Consider the following 21,500-nt stretch of genomic DNA (forward strand, 5'->3'; position numbering starts at 1 on the left):
ATTTACCCCCCAAAAAAATGTATCAAAATTGTATCGCAACAGGATCATGCAAAATGATCTCTGAATAGATAGAAATAAAAACATAAATCGGAAGTTGAATAACCCCAAAATAAGTATTCAAGGTAAAATTCAATCAGTATTGTTTGTTTAAAACATTGTAGCAGTTTTTTTTTCTGTTGTTTTAAATTCTAAGATATCGAAATTCTTTTGCCGCCTCTTTTTGATGAATCAAAATTCACGCATAAATATTCAATTGTCGTCTTGAAGCATCACATAGAGCTTTTTTTTGATGAAGTAACAGCAATAAAAAAACTACACGGAAGCATTAAAAGAAAATACACAAAGTATCAAAAAAAGCTTTACAATTGAAGTGTGAGCGAGAAACTAACTATTAACTGATGAATAACACATGAGATTTGGTCTGGAAATAAACTCAAATTATGCACACAAATACAGAATAAAAAAAATAATACTTTAGGTGAATCAATTTGAAAACAAACAGAAGTAAATACGAAAATTTGTGGGAAAAAGATGAGAAATAGTACAAATCTAAGCAGAAGATTAAATAGAATCAGTGAATTATCTCTGACTCTTTCTCAGTCGAAGAAACGCACAATGAATAATTCGGAAGCATGATTTACAGCTAAAATTAAAAAATTTCCTCGTACAAATCACATAAAATAAATAGAGGAAGTAAAAAAAACTATTTTTAGAAAACATCATTTTTTTCTCTCTCTTACAATTTCGCAAAAGAGATGTTTATTTTAAAAATTTCTGTATATTATAATGACTTTCAACCTCAGGTTCATCTTCTATTTTGAGATCCATTCGCAATTTATCAAGAAGCTTGTCTCAATTATAAATAAGCCACATTTATCCACTTCTTTATACAAAAATTATTATTAATTAGTACTAAAATGTTCTAAGACAAAGGATTTGTACTAAAATAATTTTAGATCACGGCAGATTTGAGGGAAAAATTATTATCTGGTTTCAAGTTTAACACATTTAACACGCTCTAATGTTATAAAATATTTAATGAATTAGTACTAATATGAAGATAGAAGATTTTTTAGTACAGATTCATGTAAAGCGTTTTTAAGGTATTACAAAATGTAACACGTCACTTTATGATTTTAAAGTTTCCAGTTCGTCTGAAAAATATTCTACAATCTTTTAAGTAATAAATAAGTTTTAGTACAAAATTCTTTAAATACAAAAAAAAAGAAAACCAGATTTCATTGCTCAGTGTAAATTAAAAAAATCTGACTTATTGAGATTCTTTTCTTTTGGATTGCAACCAGTAATAAATTAATACTAAAAAGTTCTAAAATAAAGGATTTGTACTAAAATGATTTTAGAACACAGCAATTTGAGGGAAAAAATATTATTTGGATTGAAGTGTAATTTTTTAGCATGTTCTAAAACATTTAATAAATTAGTACTAATATGAAAACAGAAGACTTTTTAGTACAGGCCGGCGAAAATTGATTTTAAGGCATTATAAAATGTAATTTTTTAAGATTTTTATTTTTTGGATTTCACCAGGAAGTACCAGTTTCAATAAAAGATACATTTTTAGAACAAGGAATAAATATTGAACAAAAAAATATTTTCAGTTCAAGGCATCCTATTATAATTTTTCAGACCGTTTTGAGTAATTCCATTGATTAGTACTAATTAGAACCAATGGAAAATTTTAGTACAGGTCCTCAGGGATCGTTTTGCGAAACACAGAAAATGTTCTCTGTAATTACTTGTTCTAAAGCAAATTATAAGTTTATATAAATGTGATTTTAGACCACTTTTTAAATGAAAGATTGGGATAAAAATCCATGAATAATTTCTTGTCTGTTCTAAAATAAAGATTTGCAAGAATTAAAAAAAAAAACATTTAAAAGCAAAATTAATTAGAACAAATAAAAACACAAAATAAAAAATTAGTTTTGTAATTTTTGATGAATTTAACAAATTAGTAATAATTGCATAGCAAAAAAAATAGTACAGACTTCTTGAGATATTAAAATTGGGTGTTTATAAGATTTTAAATTTATCATCCACATTAGGGTTTATTCCCCTTTCGTCTGCATATTTGAAAAAATATTAGCGTTCTGTACTAATAATATTTTAGTACAGTATTCAATTTTTTTCGTAAATATACAAAATGATTTTTCTGTCCTGTCCTTATAAAATTCACATTTTTGCATTTGTGCAGAAAATGCTACACAAGTACTAAATTAAAAAAATATATAGAGTGAAGAAAAAAATACGTACTAATAATTTAATAAGTGTAAGGTTATGCAACGGACTAGTACTAATTATATAAAGAAGGAAGATTTAGTACATATTTTTGAACAATTTTAAATTTATCTATATGCATTAGTTTATTTTTTTCACATTTGCCTGTTAAAAACAATGTAAGAAGTCTGTACTAAAAGTACTAAATGAATTTTGTACAGTCTTCCAAAGAAAAAGTACAAATTTATTGTCTGGTATTTGGTAAATTTCAATTTTCCAGCATATTTAAAACGATTTAATAAGTACTAATTTTTTTAGAACTAGTTCTAAAACAGAATAATAGAAAAAGGTTACACTCACCAGCTCCACATAAGACTAGATACTTGACAATTTCATAGTGGCCATCGAAGCACGCTGCCCTGAGGGGCGTGGAATTAGTTCTAGTGGTGCTGTTGACATTGGCCCCATATTTCACCAGGAGCTTCACAATATTAGCATGGCCAGCCGCTGCTGCACACCAAAGTGGTGGAGCACCCTCAATTGTCTCCCCATCGAATGTCACACAACCCGATTGTTCCACATCCACCCGACACTTTTGCAATAAAAAATGCACCACTTCGTAGTGTCCATTGCGACAGGCTATCACAAGTGGTGTGGCACCTCCAGTCTTTGATGACACAATGGCATCTATTTCAGCCTGATTCTTCCCAGTCAGATATCTCTGCAAAGAACAGAGAGGAAAATGGTTAATTAAACGGAAAAATTTTGCATTCTCAATAGAATCATAGTGGAATTATATAAATTACAGTTTTAGTACAGAATTAGTACAGACTAATTCTGTATTTTTTAACTCATATTTTATCCATGGGATTTACCCATGGGAGGTTTTTTTTGGGAAAGATCCAAAGAATTTGTAAAACAATATTGAGGATTTAGTACATAGATTACTTGTGGTGTACTAAACTTAGAATTTTGTACAATGCGAAAAACTGTCCAACTTCCGATACATTGGCAAAACCTAGATTGAAATATACAAATTTAAACTTTGACACCAATTACCAAAATACTGTGAATAAGTACTAAAAGGATTTTAGTACAAAGTCTTATATTAAAACATTCGATGAATATAGGGAAACTTCACGGATTATCTAAGTTCTCTTAAGTCTCACAGAGATGTCTGTTTTAATAATTGTGGTCTAAATGTTTTCTGAGATTATAAAAGCGTGTACTAATCTTTAGAACACATACTTTTTTTCTCAAAATGAGCTTTATTAACTTGTAATAGTGAATAATTCAACGAATAGGAAAATTCGCAATACGTTTCTGGCCCGAAACTTAAGATATTTTTAAAGTTTTATAATATTTTACCTTGTACTAAATTTTAGACTTTAATTAAGAAAAATGAAAAAATGTATATTACGTTTCATATTAATCAAGAAACGACACATATCATTCCTCTAGAGTTAATATTTACTGAATGCTAATTTACTGAAAAGGTCAATAGAGGTTGTACTAAAAATTTATTTTAAAAGCCCAATCTTCTAAAAATCATCCTAAGGTCAAATGATTCATTAAAACTATTTGTTTTGAAGTATTTTTACTTACAAAACAACAAAAATTGTTCAAACAATACGCAATAGATTTCTTTATACCTGACAATCCAATATTTTTCCATATTTTAATATCAAAATATCAAAAAAGCACCAGAAGTAATCCTAACGTCATTCAATCAAGCAAATATAGAATAAGAAAGTTACATATTTAGCATCAAAAACCTTCACTTTGCCAGGTGACTACCTCATTGAATGTGTTCACGTGTCTCTTCGGAGTGACGCAACAAACAAAATGGGATTGTGCGACTTATCTCACCTCGCAAGAAACCACAGAAACCACAAGACCAAATATTAATATAAGTTTCTATTCTGATGGGAAGAGAAAAGCGACAGTTGGTGAACTGAAAGGTGGTTCAATTGCCTTTTATTTTGCTCAGAATGGAAGACAAGTTACTTATATTCTTGACATTGATATTTCCCCCTCAGTTCACCTCCTCCGGGGATGACCTTCTCTTCTTCGCTGTCTCTCAAAAAAAGTCGACACACAGAGAAAGAAGTTTCGAGAAAAGTTTAATACTGAGAAAATATATTTATTATCAAGAGCGACAACATACAAGCAGCTAATAATTCATTTAGTACGAGAGAAAGACATCAATTTAAAAAACATTCTCACTGGCATTATATACAAATGTTTAACTCTCATATTCGCGCGAGTTCACGATCGTCAATATACAGTAAATTTCCGCGGTTAATTCTCACATCTTATTCACATGTGGAGAGCCATACACTCAGCCTCTATACACTGCAATCACTTCCTGATTAGACAATTACTTTCATTATTAGTTTTATTACTAATATCTTTTGTATGTGTTTTCCACATCCGAAAAAAAAAACACAAGAAAAATCAAGAACAGCTGGCTTATGTTCTTTTATAAATTTAGTACATGCGTGTACTAAATTTCTTACGGATAGAAATCTCTAATTTTTAGTGAAAATCTGGAAAAAAAAGAAGAAACAGGGAACAAAAAACTACACTGATTACTTGTACTAAATGAGAAGCAAAAACTTTAATCATGTAGTTTCCATTTTAGTACATTGATAGAAATCGTGAAGTTATGAAAATTATGAAAACCCGCATGCATATATAAAAAAAGTCTAATTACAAATATATTTTGATAAGTTTATAAGAAAAACTGTTATGCACGTAAACTTGGTTTGTACTAAATCTCAGACATGTTTAGAACAATTGTTGAGTTGCATCCATTCAAATTTATATACATTTAAATGACACTCCCTTTGCAAAATTAAAATAAAACCGATGCAATTCAGCAATTTTTATTTAAAGATGATAGAAATTTAGTACAAATTTACATCTGTGTCGCAATGGAGTAACATTCTCAATTTTATATTTTAGTACAAATTTTGTAAGACTAGTAATGTTAGTAAAGATTAGTAATGGTGCTGTTCCAATGAATAATGAGAAGGAAAAACTTTTTCTTGACATTTTTTTAGTACACGACAGCTCTCATGTGCTTTTGAATAACCGATATTTTTGTGTACTATTTCCTGTGCGAAATTAAAGAAAAACCGATGCAATTTAACATTTTTTTTTTAAATGATCGAAATTTAGTACAAATTTAAATCCACGTCGCAATGGAGTAATATTCTCAGCATAGTTGATATTTTAGTACAAATTTTGTAAGACTAAGAAAACATTAGTAATTGTGCTGTTCCAATGAATAATGAAAAAAATAAAGTAAACTAAAAAATATTCAAGAGAACTATTTCCCCTTTGCATTTTTCATTGGAAAAGCACCATAAAGTTTTAAAACGAACAGTTCTCAGAACTGTTCTAGAATGAAATTTAGTACAAGTCCATAGAATAAATTTTAAAACAAGGTGAACAGTAAAGTCAAAAGTAACATTACCTAATTAATGGATTTTGCCAGTAAAATTTTAAAGGATCTCCGGTTGTTCTGGCAAGTAATATCCTCGGATACAACATTATGTAAACTTTTTCACAAAAATATGAACGATAACTTTGTACTAACATAAGTATTCATATTCTCAAATAGTAAAATTAGTACTATTACTTTTTTTAAATTTTAGTACAAATACAAAATCCTAAAATCTCTCTTTATTAAATCCAATTTGATTTCAAAGAGAAAACAAATTATTAATCAATAATTCTTTTATGGAGAGAATTTAATGGTTTTTGTACTAAATTTAAAGCAGGATTCAGTACAGTTCATGAACATAAAACTACCCATAAAATTTTTTCCCAACTGCTGTAACTAACATTTAATGTTCAAAATTTCAATAAAATTCCAAACAAATGTTATGGTTTTTTAGTAAAAAACTTTTAGTACAGAGTATCGCAAAAAGGTCTCTTAAGTATTTCAATATCATGCTGATAAGAAAAACAAATTTTTCAACCAATTTGATATATGAAGAGAGTTAGACGAGTTAGATATTTGTGTACTAAATTCATCACTGTCGTTTTTAGTACAATTCTTATGACACAAAAATAGCGTAAACTGTCAATGAAATGTCTGATGTTAATTTAAATATTTACAGTGTATTATACCCATTAAAATGGAAACAGATATACTTCTCAATCTAAATAAAAATCACTATTGACAGAAATAGATCAACAGCTAAATTTGTGTACTAAATTCGACCTCTTTGAGTGTTTGGTGAAAATTAATCGTACAAGAAGGAAGAGAGTTGGCGATGAAAGCTCTCACAATCAATTTTCTCTTGCTCTAACTAATTACTTACTATATGTTTTTGTTGTAATGTTGTACCTTGTTCAATTGCTTCGACTTTAATTTCTTCAATTATAAATACATCACACCGAGAAATTGTGTTAGTAAGACGTCGTCGTTGGTAAAATCAACTCTGTGGGGGCATATGCTTAGGAAAATATTTAAATATTTACTTCATTTGCTCATTTAAAATGTTTCTGTGACAATTTTCCCAACAATCAAAAACTTCACATGTCTAATAAGACATTTGCGTGAATTCTAACATAAAAGAAAAATACATACGCCAAAGTTTGGCACCAATTTTCTTATTCTAACTCAAACAGATTGTATACAGAAGTTTTTTTTTTCTGTGATTATTTGGCTCAGAGAATCCTTCAATTAAAATTTGCAATTACTCAAAAACCTATTAAATCACTCAATTAGAATAATTTAACCATTAAATACACCTTGAAGATTATTACACACCAAATCACATTCAATTTAAAATGTTTTGTACTGCATTCCACCTGCATTTTCTCGGAAAAATTGCAATTGGTCGAAAACAATGCAGAGAAAAAGGACTCAAAAAAGAGGAAGAAAAATTCCTTTTTATTATTTTACTGCGCATTAAAAGCCTGATCACAATCAATTTCCCATGGAATGGGTGTATGATTTTATTTAATCCAGAACTTGCCATTACCATATAAGTAAGACAAACATAAACCCAGGAGAAACACTTCTCAATACTTCATCTCTTTGGCCTGTACCAAGCTCTCATAGTGAAGTTAATTATGCTCAATGGCGTCATTATCCACCATAAATGACTATTAATAATCTTATATACATTGAGGTGCACATACAACTAAACCAAATCCTCTGTGTGACTTCTGGTTTGATTTTTCAAGATCAACTCTTTAAAGTAAAATCACACAGTTAGAAAATCTCCTACTCCCTCCAATTGCTCACACAATTAGAGACTTTTACCCAGGAAAAATGATACTGAAGGTTTTGAGAGTCGTCGTCACCTGGAGTTTCTCACGCATGCGAGACGTCATCAAAGCAATTTGTTATGCATAAGCTTAACAACAACAAATTAATCCTATTAATCATAATGCTGAACTAGATCTTCCGACAGTGTCGTTTAATTGATTTGAATATATCCAGCTATAAAGTGGACTTATTTTATAATCATCAAGCTACCTGTTATTTTGCATAAAAAATCCTGTGTACTAAATTATTTTCCTCAGTTATTGTACTAAAATTTAGTACACTTCCACTTTGAATAAATTGCTTTTAAACACGACTTGTACCACTTTTAAAAAAATTTAAAACTATCTCGATTTCCGATTTATAATTATGCACTTGCCATTTTGCATAAAAACTTAAGTACTAAATCATTTTTCTCTGTATATTGTACTAAAACTCAGCATACTTCCATTTTAAATAAATTGTTTTCAAATACAACTTTAACCACTTTTAATAAATTTAGAAGAGGCCTTATTTGCTGATAAATATCAAGCATTGCAATACGTTTAGTTGTTAGGCAGCTACTAAACGTCAATCTAAAATAATTTGTTCTAAACTGTGGTATTATAACTTTAAAAGAAATTTAAAACATATTTTGTTCAGCATTGAGTATAAATGATTGGATCAAATTTAGTTATTTTGTACTAAAACTCATTTACTAATTTATTTTCATTTGTACGTTGTACTAAAACTTAACATACTTTCACGTTGAATAATTTATTTAAAAATAGTTTTGTATTTTTATGATCATGTTCTTATCATTTTGCATAAAGATTGGTATACTAAATTATTTACCTCCGCATATTGTACTAAAATTTAGCACACTTCCACTTCAAATAAATTGTTTTCAAATACGACTTTTACCACCTTTAACAAATTTAAAACAACCTGATTTGCTGATAAGTATCAAGGACTGCAATACGTTTAATTGTTTGGTTGGAACTTGTGTACTAATTTAATATTATGCTTCATGAACGTCAATCTGAGATTTATTCCAATACGTAGCATTATAATACTTTAAATTAAATTTGATTTTGTTCAGCATTAAAAATCATTAACTGTATCACATTTAGTTATCGTGCACCAAAAATTGTGTACTAAATTTACTTTCATTTGCACTAAAACTTAACATAGGTACAGTACATTCACGTAAAAGAATATCTTTAAAAACAGTTTTGTATTTTTTTGTTAATATTACCGGACTATTATATAGTATATTTGTCATTTTGCATAAAAACTTGTGTACTAAATTATTTGCCTCTGCATATTGTACTAAAACTCCGCATGCTTTCACTTTAAAAGAAATTTAAAAAAGATTGCAATACGTTTTAGTAAAGAAATATTCTAAAACTAACAGTCCTTGAAATCGTTCTAAATCGAAATTTAGTACAAGTAGGATTAGTTTTGGAAAAAGTAGTGGTAAAAAATAAGAGTAAAAATCTTATTGAAAATTAAATACAAATCTTAAACTAAAGAATAATAGGATTTGACACGTCTTTGACAAATAATATCAACTTCAGTATTTAAAAACAGAATTAGTACAGATCGGTGAAAATCCTTTAAACGACATTTCAGTTGAAAGTGAGTATACTAAATTCCAAATAATTGTTTGCCGAAATTTTTTCTAAAAACTTATTAGTACAAGACACTGAATTTACTTGGAAAATAGAAATCCCAAAATTTTATAAATTAAACTTTTAATAAGTTAACGTAATTTGTACTAAAAAAAATATAAGAACAAAATTGTACTAAAAATTCATTAGTACACAATCATAAGTTTCCTTCGAATGTTTTGGAACAAATTTTTTTTAATATATTATATTATATTATATATATATATATATATATATATATATATATATATATATATATATATATATATATAGTAGAAGAAGAAGAAGAAACTCATTAGTACAAGACAATGAATTTACTTGGAAAATAGAAAGCCCAAAATTTTATAGATTAAAATTTTAATAAGTTAACGTAATTTGTACTAAAAATTTAAGAACAAAATTGTACTAAAAATTCATTAGTCACAATCATAAGTTTCCTTCGAATGCTATTAGAACAAATCCTTTTTTTAAATATTTTTGTTTACAAATGATTTATAGCTAAAAAAAATTCAGTCCATTAAAAGTTGGATTTTATAATAAAAAATTAACGATTTTATGTTCTTTTGTTTTTTATGAATATGTTCAAACTTCCAAATAAATTTATTGTCTTGTACTAATGACTTTTATAACAAATTTTGGAAGACAACAGATTGGAATTAACTATATGTCTGTTTTCTTAAAAAAACGAGAAACTTTTCTTAGACTCAAAATTAGTACACAGTTTTAGTACTAAAATTTTTAAAAATGATTTGCGTTATTTGAATATTTGAAATGAAATCTCAATCATGCGGGGAATGAAAGTGTCGACAATTCTTGCCATTGAAAATTTTCATGTTACTCTACAATTGAAAGAATATTTATGGTGATACACGTTACGGTCCATTTTCTAGCAGTGTAAGCAGTGTACACAAAGAAAATATCAATTGTCTTTTACACTTGTCACGATCATCCTTCGCATTCCTTAATTGTGTCTCACAAATGGCTCATGAATAAACCGACAACAAAACGGTTGAGGAAATTGTGAGGCAGGAAATTCTGTTACAATTTAATCCTCTAACAATCAAATTAAATTTTGAATTGAAATTCAACCAGAAAATACTTCAACTTCAGCCTCAGAAAAAAATTAATAAAAGAAGCAAAAAAATGAAAAAAAGGCAAGAGATAAGACAGTAGACAGATGTATGAGTGTGATCCAAATATCGGCAATTAATCTGCCATAAAAGAAACCACATGGGATGATGTTCCAAAAGCATTTTATTCACTTTTCATTTCAATAAATCGCGAATTGATTTGAAGGACACTTGGAGGAATCAGAGAGAAGAAGCAGAGAAAAACCTCAAGGTTACATTTCATTTGTTTACTCGACTCTCTTAATATCGCTTCCCTGATAAATTTCGCATTTAGCCATTGTACGCGAAGAAGAGCACTTTATTTTCTCAATAATGCCCTATTCACATACAAACTATTTTTTTATTACTATCGATCATCATCATGAACATCAAAATTTACTGTTGAATCTTACAAACGAATTCTCTCCGTGCCTGTAATCGCGTGATTGGGAAAAAGAAGAGAGTCGTATTAAATTTTATCAATTATATCAGAAGCTTCTTCCTTCCTCTCCCGCCCCTATAAACAAATTTGTTTACATTTTTTCCCCTTATACAATTTTTTTTTTCGTGAATTGCGTTCTACTTTTCAACACAAATTTTTTTTTCATGGATCCACCAAAGCTCCAAATTCGTTGTTATGATTTTCAGATCATCGATAAAATGTCGGGTCAAAATTTAACATACTTTTCATGTTTCTAAAAATAAATATCCCACGAGCCATGTAATAAAACATTACAAAGTGAAGTTTCTTTCCCTTTTTTTTTCTTCATTGCGTGCGGGAATATTTTGTAATACTTTTTTTTCTTGTCCATTTTAATTAATACCCAATTACCATTGGTAATTGCTTTGATGGTAGACACAAGGCAAGTATCGCAAAGCGATCTTCTGATAAAAATCACCGACACTTTGTACACCTTTTATCGATAAACTGCCTTAGATACGTATCTATGTTGATTCAGTAAATTATTTTTGGCTTTATGAATGTTAAATTTATGGCAGCAATTTCGCGGAAAAGTCCATAAATTAGTCATTTATGAATGTTTGCGTTTGAGATACCGACTGCGAATTTTTTGGCTATGCAGGAAGAAGTTGCACAAAGTATACATAAAGTTATGTAGTATATTTGTCTTTGTAAATAACATTAACTAATGTCGGAAACAGATTGAAGGTTTAAGACTTAACATAGTGTTAATTTTTGTGTATCAAAGGCGCTAATTAACACAAAGCAAGTTGTTACTGGCGCAATGCTACAATTAAAGGCTTTGTTCAAGCTCTTAAAAAAGAATTTTACCTAAGTGCAAAAAAATAAGTACTTAGTAAGTCCTTAATTAAAGCATTTCTTTTTGTGCGAAATTAGTCACCTCTGGCGGTAAAGGGTGAAATGTAGAATAGAAAATGCGATGGAGACACAGGTTATCCATTGGATAGAGAGAGACATCAATTTGACATTTCAGTGAAACATAACCACAAAATGTTAAGTGAAATGCTTTCATGAAGTTTTCTCATTTTTATTGAGATATCTATAAAAAAAATTAAGAACATTGAAATCAGTCATCTTTAATTTAGCATTCTTATTTACATTTCGGAAAGGTTATTTTGCCCATAACTATCATAATATTTTTCTTCCAGATGGTTCTGAAACACTTTCTGTAAGGACAAGAGTATTTCTGTATTTGCTTGGACAAACCTAGCAGAGCTGGTAGCAACATGTTCATTCATTTTTCTTTTACAAATAAAGATATCAGGCACTAAAAAAAATATGTTTTATAATCATTATTGTAACTACTTAAAAAGTACTTAGATGAAAGTCCTTAACTAAGCACATTCCATGTTTTTTAATACAAACTGTATAAGGTAAAGTGCCCTGTATTCAGTCGGTGTCTCAACTCGGCCAGAGCGGTCATTTATTGAAGGCCGACTTTAGGGTACTACACTTAATTTGGGACTTTTATAAAGGTCTTATTTAAGTACTTAGTGTTAAGGTTGACTCATGCCATATAAGTTATGCTATTCCCCACAAAGTGCTGATGTTTGTCTCGCTTTACAATAAGTATTTTTTTAAATAGTTGGATATTCTACAACTTCTTAAGTTATTGAGTTAAGAATTTATTATTTCCGTACAGAAGTAGATCTTGAAAAATTCGAAAATCTATTTGAAGATCCAAAAAAGAGACTTTTTTACTTTTAGTTAATTCCGCAAGGTAGCTGAGATACATCCTGTTCGAATTTCGAAGTCCTCAAGTGTCAAAATGTGACGGTCTTCATATTGTTGTGAGGAATAAAACAGAACAACGACGCTTACTGTTCTTGTCCCATTACTCAATCACTCCATAATCGCTGAGTAACTCTTTTGCGAGCTTTTTAGTGTGGTATTTGATAAATTTTCCCCATCTTGTTCGAAAATTTAGTATGAAAATTCGAAATTGAATTTGAATTCTTCGATCATCAACGACTTTTTGTGCAAATAAAGTTACATTTACCTTTTATCCAAGACACTGTTGGAGAATCAAAATCTACTTGTGTTTAGGCTCTAAATATAATTAGGGGAAGTGCTCATAATTTTGGACATGATGCTTATAAGCATCAATGCTCTAAGTTTGAAGTACGATAATCTCAATAGTAACTGAGTTTTTTGCTACACACTTTTCAGAAGGGTTGCTTAAAAACTTAGCAAGCTATTTAACGTCTTTGATTTTATTAAAAATTTGTCTTAATACGTTTAAAAAGGTATTGATTTGTAGAGATGAATTTGACTCTAATTTTGGACACCTTACTTGTAATTTTGGACACTTTGCTTGTAATTTTGGACAGCCAATCCGCCTAAATAGAAGGCCCATTATTTTTCATTTCAATAACCCATATTATCAAATCATCTTTCTGTTTATGAGAAGGAACCGTAGAATATCACAAGGAGCATGGAAATTTTCCATATCATTCATCAAAGAGAGTTGACTTTGTCACTCCAAGAATACGCGGATTCACGCATTCTCTTACCTTTCCGGGACTTTTTTTTTAAAGGCTTTTTACACTGAATCTCGTACGTAAAAATGATGATCCTTTATTTCTTTAGTTAGGCATTCATACAACCGAGTCATCACAAAAGCTAAAACTTCACGAAATTTTGAGAAAAACACCTGTCCAAAATAAGAAGTATCACATCACTGACTGCTGAAACTCTTAGAAAATTGCCCATTTTTCACACGAAAAACGTACTTCAAAAGACCAATCAACAAAACATTCAATGAATATTTAATAATATTACTTAAAAATACCGAGGATAAAATTGTTAATTCTTCACCACAGCTAAATAAGCCTGATGTAAACACGAAGATCAGTCTCTTTTCTCATAAGCCACTGCACACATTGAAGTTTCAACAAAGCAATTTTAACTGAAATCATATCCAAAATTTAACGAATTTAGTATTAAAATCCTCCACTCTTTGGTCACTCTTTTTATTAGGGGTCCATCTGGAAGATTATTGCCCAGAGGTTACTCTTTTTAAATTCAAGATTATCCGATTATAACCAAAACTAACGAAAAACTACATCAATATCTCGTACAAGATATCACCCATGCCTAATTCTTCTAAGTGGTTTCCTGAGGGCTTCAATGGATTAGTAAATAGAGTGTTTGGATCTATGACTCAAAGATCCCTAGTTCCAGTATCGTATCGGTTGAACAGCATTCAAGGCTTGGAAGAAAATTTGAACAGCGTTAGTTCATGTTCATGCTAATCCTGGTCAATAACTGCTATCACTGCTACTGATTACTACGAAACTTAGTAGGGTTCTAGGTAATAAATTCTGATACATCTATTGCCACTTTATTTTATGTGTAACGATTTTTGACGATTTCGATTCAGTGAATAGGGAATTTAGCCTCGACTACAGTATATCCATTTGATGTTCAGACGTCGAAATTAGTTTTCATCTTCGAAATTCATCTTTTACCATCTAGAGCCTCAGTGGATCAGTGGATAGAGTGAACCACCTAAACAATAAGCTGGTACGAGAACGAGTTTCGGCATGAAAATGGTACTACAGTCGATACAAATATTCACTGTCACTGATCCAAATACACTCCGGGATGGGTTGCTGTCATAGCAGCACTATATATGAGACAACATAAGGGGCCCACCCAATTGTGGCCTGGATGTATCGGTAAACCGAAATTGAGAACTGACCCCTGGAAAAATCTAACCTTACTATCTATATCAAACATCAAACCAAGAAAGAATTCTAGAATTTTGCAAATTGAACAACCTCAAACGCTTTCAGTCTAAAATCGTAAAATCAGGACCTTACTTCAAGATCACTTTGATGATCTTGAAGTAGGGTTTTGATTTTACGACTTTAGACTGTGTAACAAAGTTGAATTCGCCTAATGTATTTTGAACCCCATTTTAAGGAATTCTTAGAGTTCTTGAGAATCTTCAAACTCGTGTACAATGACACTTTATTTTGAAGTCTACACCACATAAAACGATGCTTAAAGAATTTGCAGTATCGTTGAAATTGTAGCGGAAAAACGTTTATGCCGAGCAGAAATCTCAATGGAATATCTCGCTGAGATGTGCGGTTTCTTTACTTTTTTTTCTTGCAGACATTGCACCATAAAGTATGGTTTTCATATGTGTACGCATACATATATAAGTGGATTTAATTGCTTCGGCGAAGAAGTGGAAGATGAAGTACAAAAAAAAACTAAAAGAAATAGCGCCAAGAGGAAGAAGCTTTGTGTCGTCCGGTTTTGGGAAAGGTCATGGTGACCGTGAATAGCGAGACTGGTGAAACTTCCACACTCCTGGCCAAATTGACGTCTTATAGCACTAAGAAAATGTTGTTTGTAGAGGAGAATTCTCGAGAAACTGCACAAATGAATTGCATTATTTGTCACATTTAAAGCTTGTTTTTTGTCTCATTGAAGCGCCAAATGCACTTAACTTTGTTCTCACAAATAGCTCTGTTGGTGTTTTGTGAGTGGAACACAACAAATGATAGAGGAGGAAATTGCTTACAACACGTGGTCATACATCACTTTCATATTATGCGGAAGAACTCTCTGTCTTTGCACACAATGGACAAAAAAAAGGCAATTTGCAGATGAATCCCAAATGTGACTGAGAAGATGATAAATTTTCTCAAAACTTGGAAGCGCACTTAACTTCCTGGAAAGAGACAATCAATGATGATCTTTTTGGTAAATAAAGGATTCCCGCCAATGTCTGACCGTGACTCATGCTGGGTTTCGTCACCGAAAAAAAAAGAAGTCGAATGAGTTAATTAAGAAAACAACATACGACAGCGCAATTTCAACATGTTGACCACTCACAAAATCAGCTGTTTTTTAGGAGTCTGAGACACTCCAAAAGCCACCCAAATGGGCCCCCAAAACACGAAGAAGGAGTGGAACATCAACGGAATTGAGTAAATTGTGCTTTGCTTTTCGAACAAAAAAGCAAACAATGAATAGTACAATCCGAGAACCCTAACAATGTTGGACTATGTTGGCATGACAAAAAAAAACCTGCGCACCTACACACAAAGTTTCCCATTCAAATTAGCACATCATTAATTATTCATTAAAATACGAGAGTTCGCACTTGATCAGCAAAATTGCCACAAATACCAGTAACAAAAAAAAAACGTCTCAGAGAGAGACTTCAAGACGACTATTTAAGGTGGTCAAGACCAATTTTGACCCGTCCCCATGTGATGCCACAAAAGTCCACGGAGAATCGTAAAATTTTCTGACACGCCGACTGACCAAAAAACCATCAAAATGTCACATTGTCGAAGAATAAACATCACCAAAATCAATTGCTAATCGATTTGATTGCACCATCACAGCTCTTGGACAATATTGTGGGTGGCTTCTGGAATGCAGACACTTGCTATGTAACTCCAAAGAGGAGAATCATCCCATGACACGACATACAAAAATACCACAAATCCATCAGAATTTTGCTGACCTGAATTTTTCGAATAAACTCCTTGGAGTTTTTCCATTGATATTTTTTCGGAGATATCTTTTTGCGTGCAAATGGAAAAACTCAGTGGGTGAAATCCTAATTCAAAACAAACCATTTAGAGACGAATGGAAGCCTCTATAAGAATGAGATTTATGATTTTATGCCTCTTCTATAATCCATGAAATTTTAAGCAAGTCATAAATATCTTTGAATAAGTTTGAAGCAAAGCCTTTAAGATTGTATACACGACAGCAAATAATCCACATAATAAATTTCACAAGTTTATCCAAAGTGTGACGACGTTTTTGATTATGGCATAAATATTTTTCCGCTTTTAGGGATATCTTGGAATTTCGAAAGCACTCGCATCTAACTTCATGATGACGCCGTCTCGTCGGCCATCTTGAAAAATTAAGATATTTATCTCAGGGGTACCAGGAACATAATTAGCATAGGAGTTTTTACTATCAAGTAGTGGGTAATATCGGTACCATCCGTACTCCCTAAATTTCCCTGGCTTCATTCGGAAAAAATTGGCGAATAGCAGCTGCAGAAGAGCGTTTGTCCCTCGGGATACTAATTAAAAGCAGTAGCATTCTTAACGGACAGAGTCCTATAAAAACAGACACTGCACATTTTAGACTCGAAGAGCCCTTGAACCAAACCCTGTATAATCAACACTGTCCCATCCCCTAAGCAGAAGATTAGATAGGTCCTTGGGGCATCCAGAAATCAACAAATGAAACAGTAATAGAATACCTTTCATCAGAAGGCGTAAAAGATCACAGCTCATGAAAAGGGTCCCGGTGACTACGCAACAGATATACTTAACACGGGTCCCGGTCAAAATTCCGAAAAGGCCAATCCCGAATAGCCAAAATTTCAGGTATCCTTATTTCACACAAGCCTATCAATCAATTAAATAATAGAATTGCAACTTTACAAAGCTAAGGGCCTTATGTGCCTCGTATCTGAGTAGATTCGCAAATCAAGCTCTTTAATTTATTAGTTTCGCTTGGTGGAGCAAAGATAAATATTCTATTACCTCTTCAGCATTCGACCCATTCGGGATTTTTGCTCTTCGGAATTTTGGCCCATTCAGAACTTAGGCTAATTGGGATTTTGGCTTTTCAGGATTTTATATCTCTTCGGGATAATAGCTTTTCAAGATTTAGGTTGTTCAAGATTTTGGCCTTTCGGAATTTTACATCTCTTCGGGATTTTAGCTTTTCGGAATTTTGGCCCATTCAGGATTTAACCTTTTTAGAATTTTGGCACTTCAAGATTTTTGTCTTTCGGAAATTTTATTTTATCTCTTCGGGATTTATCTTTCCGGAATTTTAGCCCACTCAAGATTTTTGATTTTCGGAATTTTGAACCATTAGGGATTTTACATTTTGGAATTTTAGCTCTTCAAGGTTTTGGAATTCGAAATTATATCTCTTCGGGATTTTAGCTTTTCGGAATTTATCCCATTCGAAATTTTGGCTTTTCGGAAATTTTGACTTTTCAGAATTTTACCTTCTTAGGATTTTAGCTCTTCGGGATTTTGAGCTTTCGGGAATTTATATCTCATCGGGACTTTAGCGTTTTGAAATTTTGGAACATTCGAGATTTTGGCTTATTAAAGATATCACAACACAGGGCTTTCTAGACATCTTCATTAATCAACAGTGACCCTTGGGATCGTTGAAATGGCCTACATTTACCTGCCACTCCTACTCTTTTTTCCTCAGTAGAGGCTTCTGATAACCTTTGAGAGATTTTTCTTCTACACTGGATTCGGTTTTGATATGAGAGTTGAATCTAGGACCCCTGCATTTCTTTCCATGCATTATAAGTTTGTTTTGACTAACAATGGCATTTTCAAAATTTCCTAATATTTTTAATGTCATGTATGTAATTACTCCTTATGGATATATGGCTAGACTTCATGAAATCTTCGATCTCCAGCAATAGTTACTATATCCTGAAGAAAAAATTCCGTAAGAATGTGAAAATTGTCACCGGAACAAATTGAATGAGAAGTGTCACGAGATAAACTAGAATCTTATTAAGTTTGCAATATCCAAAAGACTTCATTATAAAGATATACTTCATTCATTACAATTCTCACCAAGATAAAGAATTCATTTCCTAAGCCCGATTCCCTATACAAGGGAGAATTGTCACAGGACTAATTTTTATGAGAATAGTCATGAGATACAAAGAACCTTATTAACTTTGAACTCAACAAAATTGAGTTAACGAGAGATTTCGGCACTATTCTCTATAAATATTTCTCAGATGACAATTTTCACAAGTCTGTCTGTCTCCTCAGGACTGATTCAGTACATAAGTGAGAATTGTCACAAGATATAGTATAATTTCAGAAGCTGCAGAATTCAAAATGATTGATTAGAAAGGCATGACATTTTAGACACGTTAAGATTTGGACTTTAGAAAGGTCGCTAAGGAACAACGACTTTACCAAATTTACGACTTTAGAAATTTATGAACAAGTTGAAATATCCTGAAGCTGTACGAAATTTTTCTTGTGGTGCTTTCTTTAATTTTCTCAGAATTAAATTTACGATTCTAATTGGATACAACCAGATATATATAATTTCAACAATGCCTCCTCCGAGAGTCATCCCATAAACAAATGGGATGATCAATGCTCTCTCATAAAGCCTCCGCAAAGTTTTTACTTAGCGAAATTTTTTGCTCTTGCAAATTACACGATGATTTCATGAGGATTTTCTATCTTTGCGCGACTTATGACTTGGCACAGAATCTTTCAGCTGTTTGCGGCTGCAAGAGTCAAAGACATCAAATTGGTTCACGACATTTCAATAGACTGCTTTTTTTTTCCTCGAATTGTTCTTAAATCCACTCAATGTGCGTGATTTAATTTCCTCCTTTTCAAATATTTGTTATGTGCTTTCTTTATGGAATCTTTCAATTTCACCGCCAGAAGACAAAAGTTATACGGTCATGATAGGTATTAATTACAAACACGCACAAATAGTTATATATTTTAGCAAAAATCAAATGCATTGCAATAAAACAACGAAATAGACAACAAAAATTCCATCAATAGTTGGTCAAGCAAATATTAGCATAGTGCTTTAAATTCCAAAACCTTGGCCTCAATTCCAACGATGGCGCGAGAGTTCATATTCGTTGATTCAATTTCACTTTCGCCGTGAGTTCACCGAGCTCCCTCTGCTTTTGCAAGTTGCAACATTTACTGATCGGCATACTTCACTTCTTTTCCTTTTGCTTCAAGTGGAAAAGAGTTGTGCAATCATTGACGCATGCAGATTTGGAATCACTTTCCCAATTTTTAAGCTGTTTCTCTTATGAAATATCATCGTGATGTCTTTCACACAATATTGTACATAAATCTTTTTCTTCCCATATATACTATAATTAAATGAGACACCACATATAGTTGCATCTTCACGCCATTGAGCTTCATATACGATGGGTGAAGCACATGATTTTCTTTGAGTGCTGAAGCACTATTTAGCCGCCCACATAGACTACTTACTATTTTTAGGCATCACACGCCTAAAAACATCGACTTGTGGTGGCTTCTTCCCCCCCCCCCCCCACATAGAGCGACCTAGTGAGAAAAGTCAAAGTTCTACTGTACCCAAAAACAGATTTCTGGAACGTCAGACTCTGTGGTCAGTCTAACTTCCTTTGAATTTTCTCTGTAAACACCTTAATTACACGTCTCGGTCTCGAGTCAAAGTTTTACTGAACCATTTAATTGATGTTGAGACTGCTTATTCAGTTCATTGATGGTAAACTTGTCTATTTTTTATGAAGTAGTTTCCGTGTAAATTGATTTGAAATATTTTCACGAATTCTTAGAAACATATTAAGGTTTTGGTACTTAAATCAAATGATCTTCAATTCTAAATTGTCAAAAATAATTGAGGATGAAAATTATAGAAAAAATACATGTAGGGGAAAGTACTCTCCCTTTTCGAACGTTCATGCCTTCGAATAATGTGAATTTCTTCTACTTAAGAGATTTACACATGATTATCACATAATTATCAATAATTGATGATAAGCTAACCAATATTTAATAGAAATTTGTAAGTCTCTTACTGTATTATCACACTTGCACATTAAAATTTTAATATGATTCACATTAATTCTCGCTGTTGAGAGTCCAAATGTGTAATTTGTGTGTTTGAATCATTTTATATTCAAAATTTGATCTATTTGTTGATAAAAAGGTAGACTTGGCCCGCAAAATTTAATATAAATTGATTTATAGCATTAATGCGAAAAAATAATGCGATTTTCTCTTTAATTTTTTAATGTGAAAAATATTTATGCTTTAGATAAATTTAAACTTATTTTTGCAGGCCAAGTCCACTTCTTTATCAATAAATAGAAAAACCCCAAATATTAAGTGACTCAAAGATACAAATAACATATTTGGACGCTCACAAGCGACAATTAATGTGAATCACATTGAAATTTTAATGTGCAAGTGTGATAACACCGTTAGGAAAACTAAAAGTGAATTCATATTATTCGGAGGGAGAGTACTTCCCCCTATGAAGAGACATTCTTACGAATTTCTCGGAAGTTTGACAGCTGCCATCCGGATATCAGAGAGCAGGATGTCAGAGCTAAGTGTTAGTCACAAACTTCACATCAATTGGTTTCTTCTTCTTCTTCTTCTATTTTATGTAAGGTTATCGGACTCACTAGGGTACATATAGCTATAGCCGATATAGCCAATCAATAGTTTAATAGAAACGTCAAACTCTTTCAAGTACAGTAGACTCTTCGATATCCAGCACTTCGATATCCGGGTGACAGCTGCCAAACACTGGTGGTTGATATATTCAAAATTATTTTCACTAAACATGAAGTTTGTCCAGAGTGAATTAAAGTATTATTAACATTGTATCGAAATTTTTAATACATAATTGTGATAAAAAATGAAACATAAGCACACCATGAAGAAAATTCTCTTTTTCTTGTCAGACAGATAATAAATTCACACTGCACAAAATAGAAAAACCGTTGTTCATTCAAAAAACCTAAATGTCATTTTGTCCCCCAGTCAGCCGGATATCGAAGAGTCTACTGTATTCCTTCATTTTAAAGTTCAGAAAGAATTCTACAAACTTCTGAGAATAGTCGTATGAGAAAATTAGGAATAGAATGGATAAATAACACAGCTAAAGCGGCTGAAGTTAACTTGATCTTGAATTATTATAATTAT

The 21,500-nt window shown here is 31.5% G+C and overlaps 1 protein-coding gene across 1 annotated transcript in view; it reads right to left on the reverse strand.

Annotated features, from left to right (window-relative positions):
• The window catches only part of LOC129810188 (protein fem-1 homolog CG6966), a 56,184-nt gene that overhangs the window by 15,474 nt on the left and 19,210 nt on the right, over nucleotides 1-21,500 (reverse strand). The window contains exon 2 of the mRNA XM_055860513.1: nucleotides 2,599-2,959. Within this exon, the coding sequence (XP_055716488.1) occupies nucleotides 2,599-2,959 (361 nt within the window). The remainder of the gene's footprint in view (nucleotides 1-2,598; nucleotides 2,960-21,500) is intronic.

This window comes from Phlebotomus papatasi, chromosome 1 (genome assembly GCF_024763615.1).
Source record: "Phlebotomus papatasi isolate M1 chromosome 1, Ppap_2.1, whole genome shotgun sequence".
Classification (NCBI taxonomy): domain Eukaryota; kingdom Metazoa; phylum Arthropoda; class Insecta; order Diptera; family Psychodidae; genus Phlebotomus; species Phlebotomus papatasi.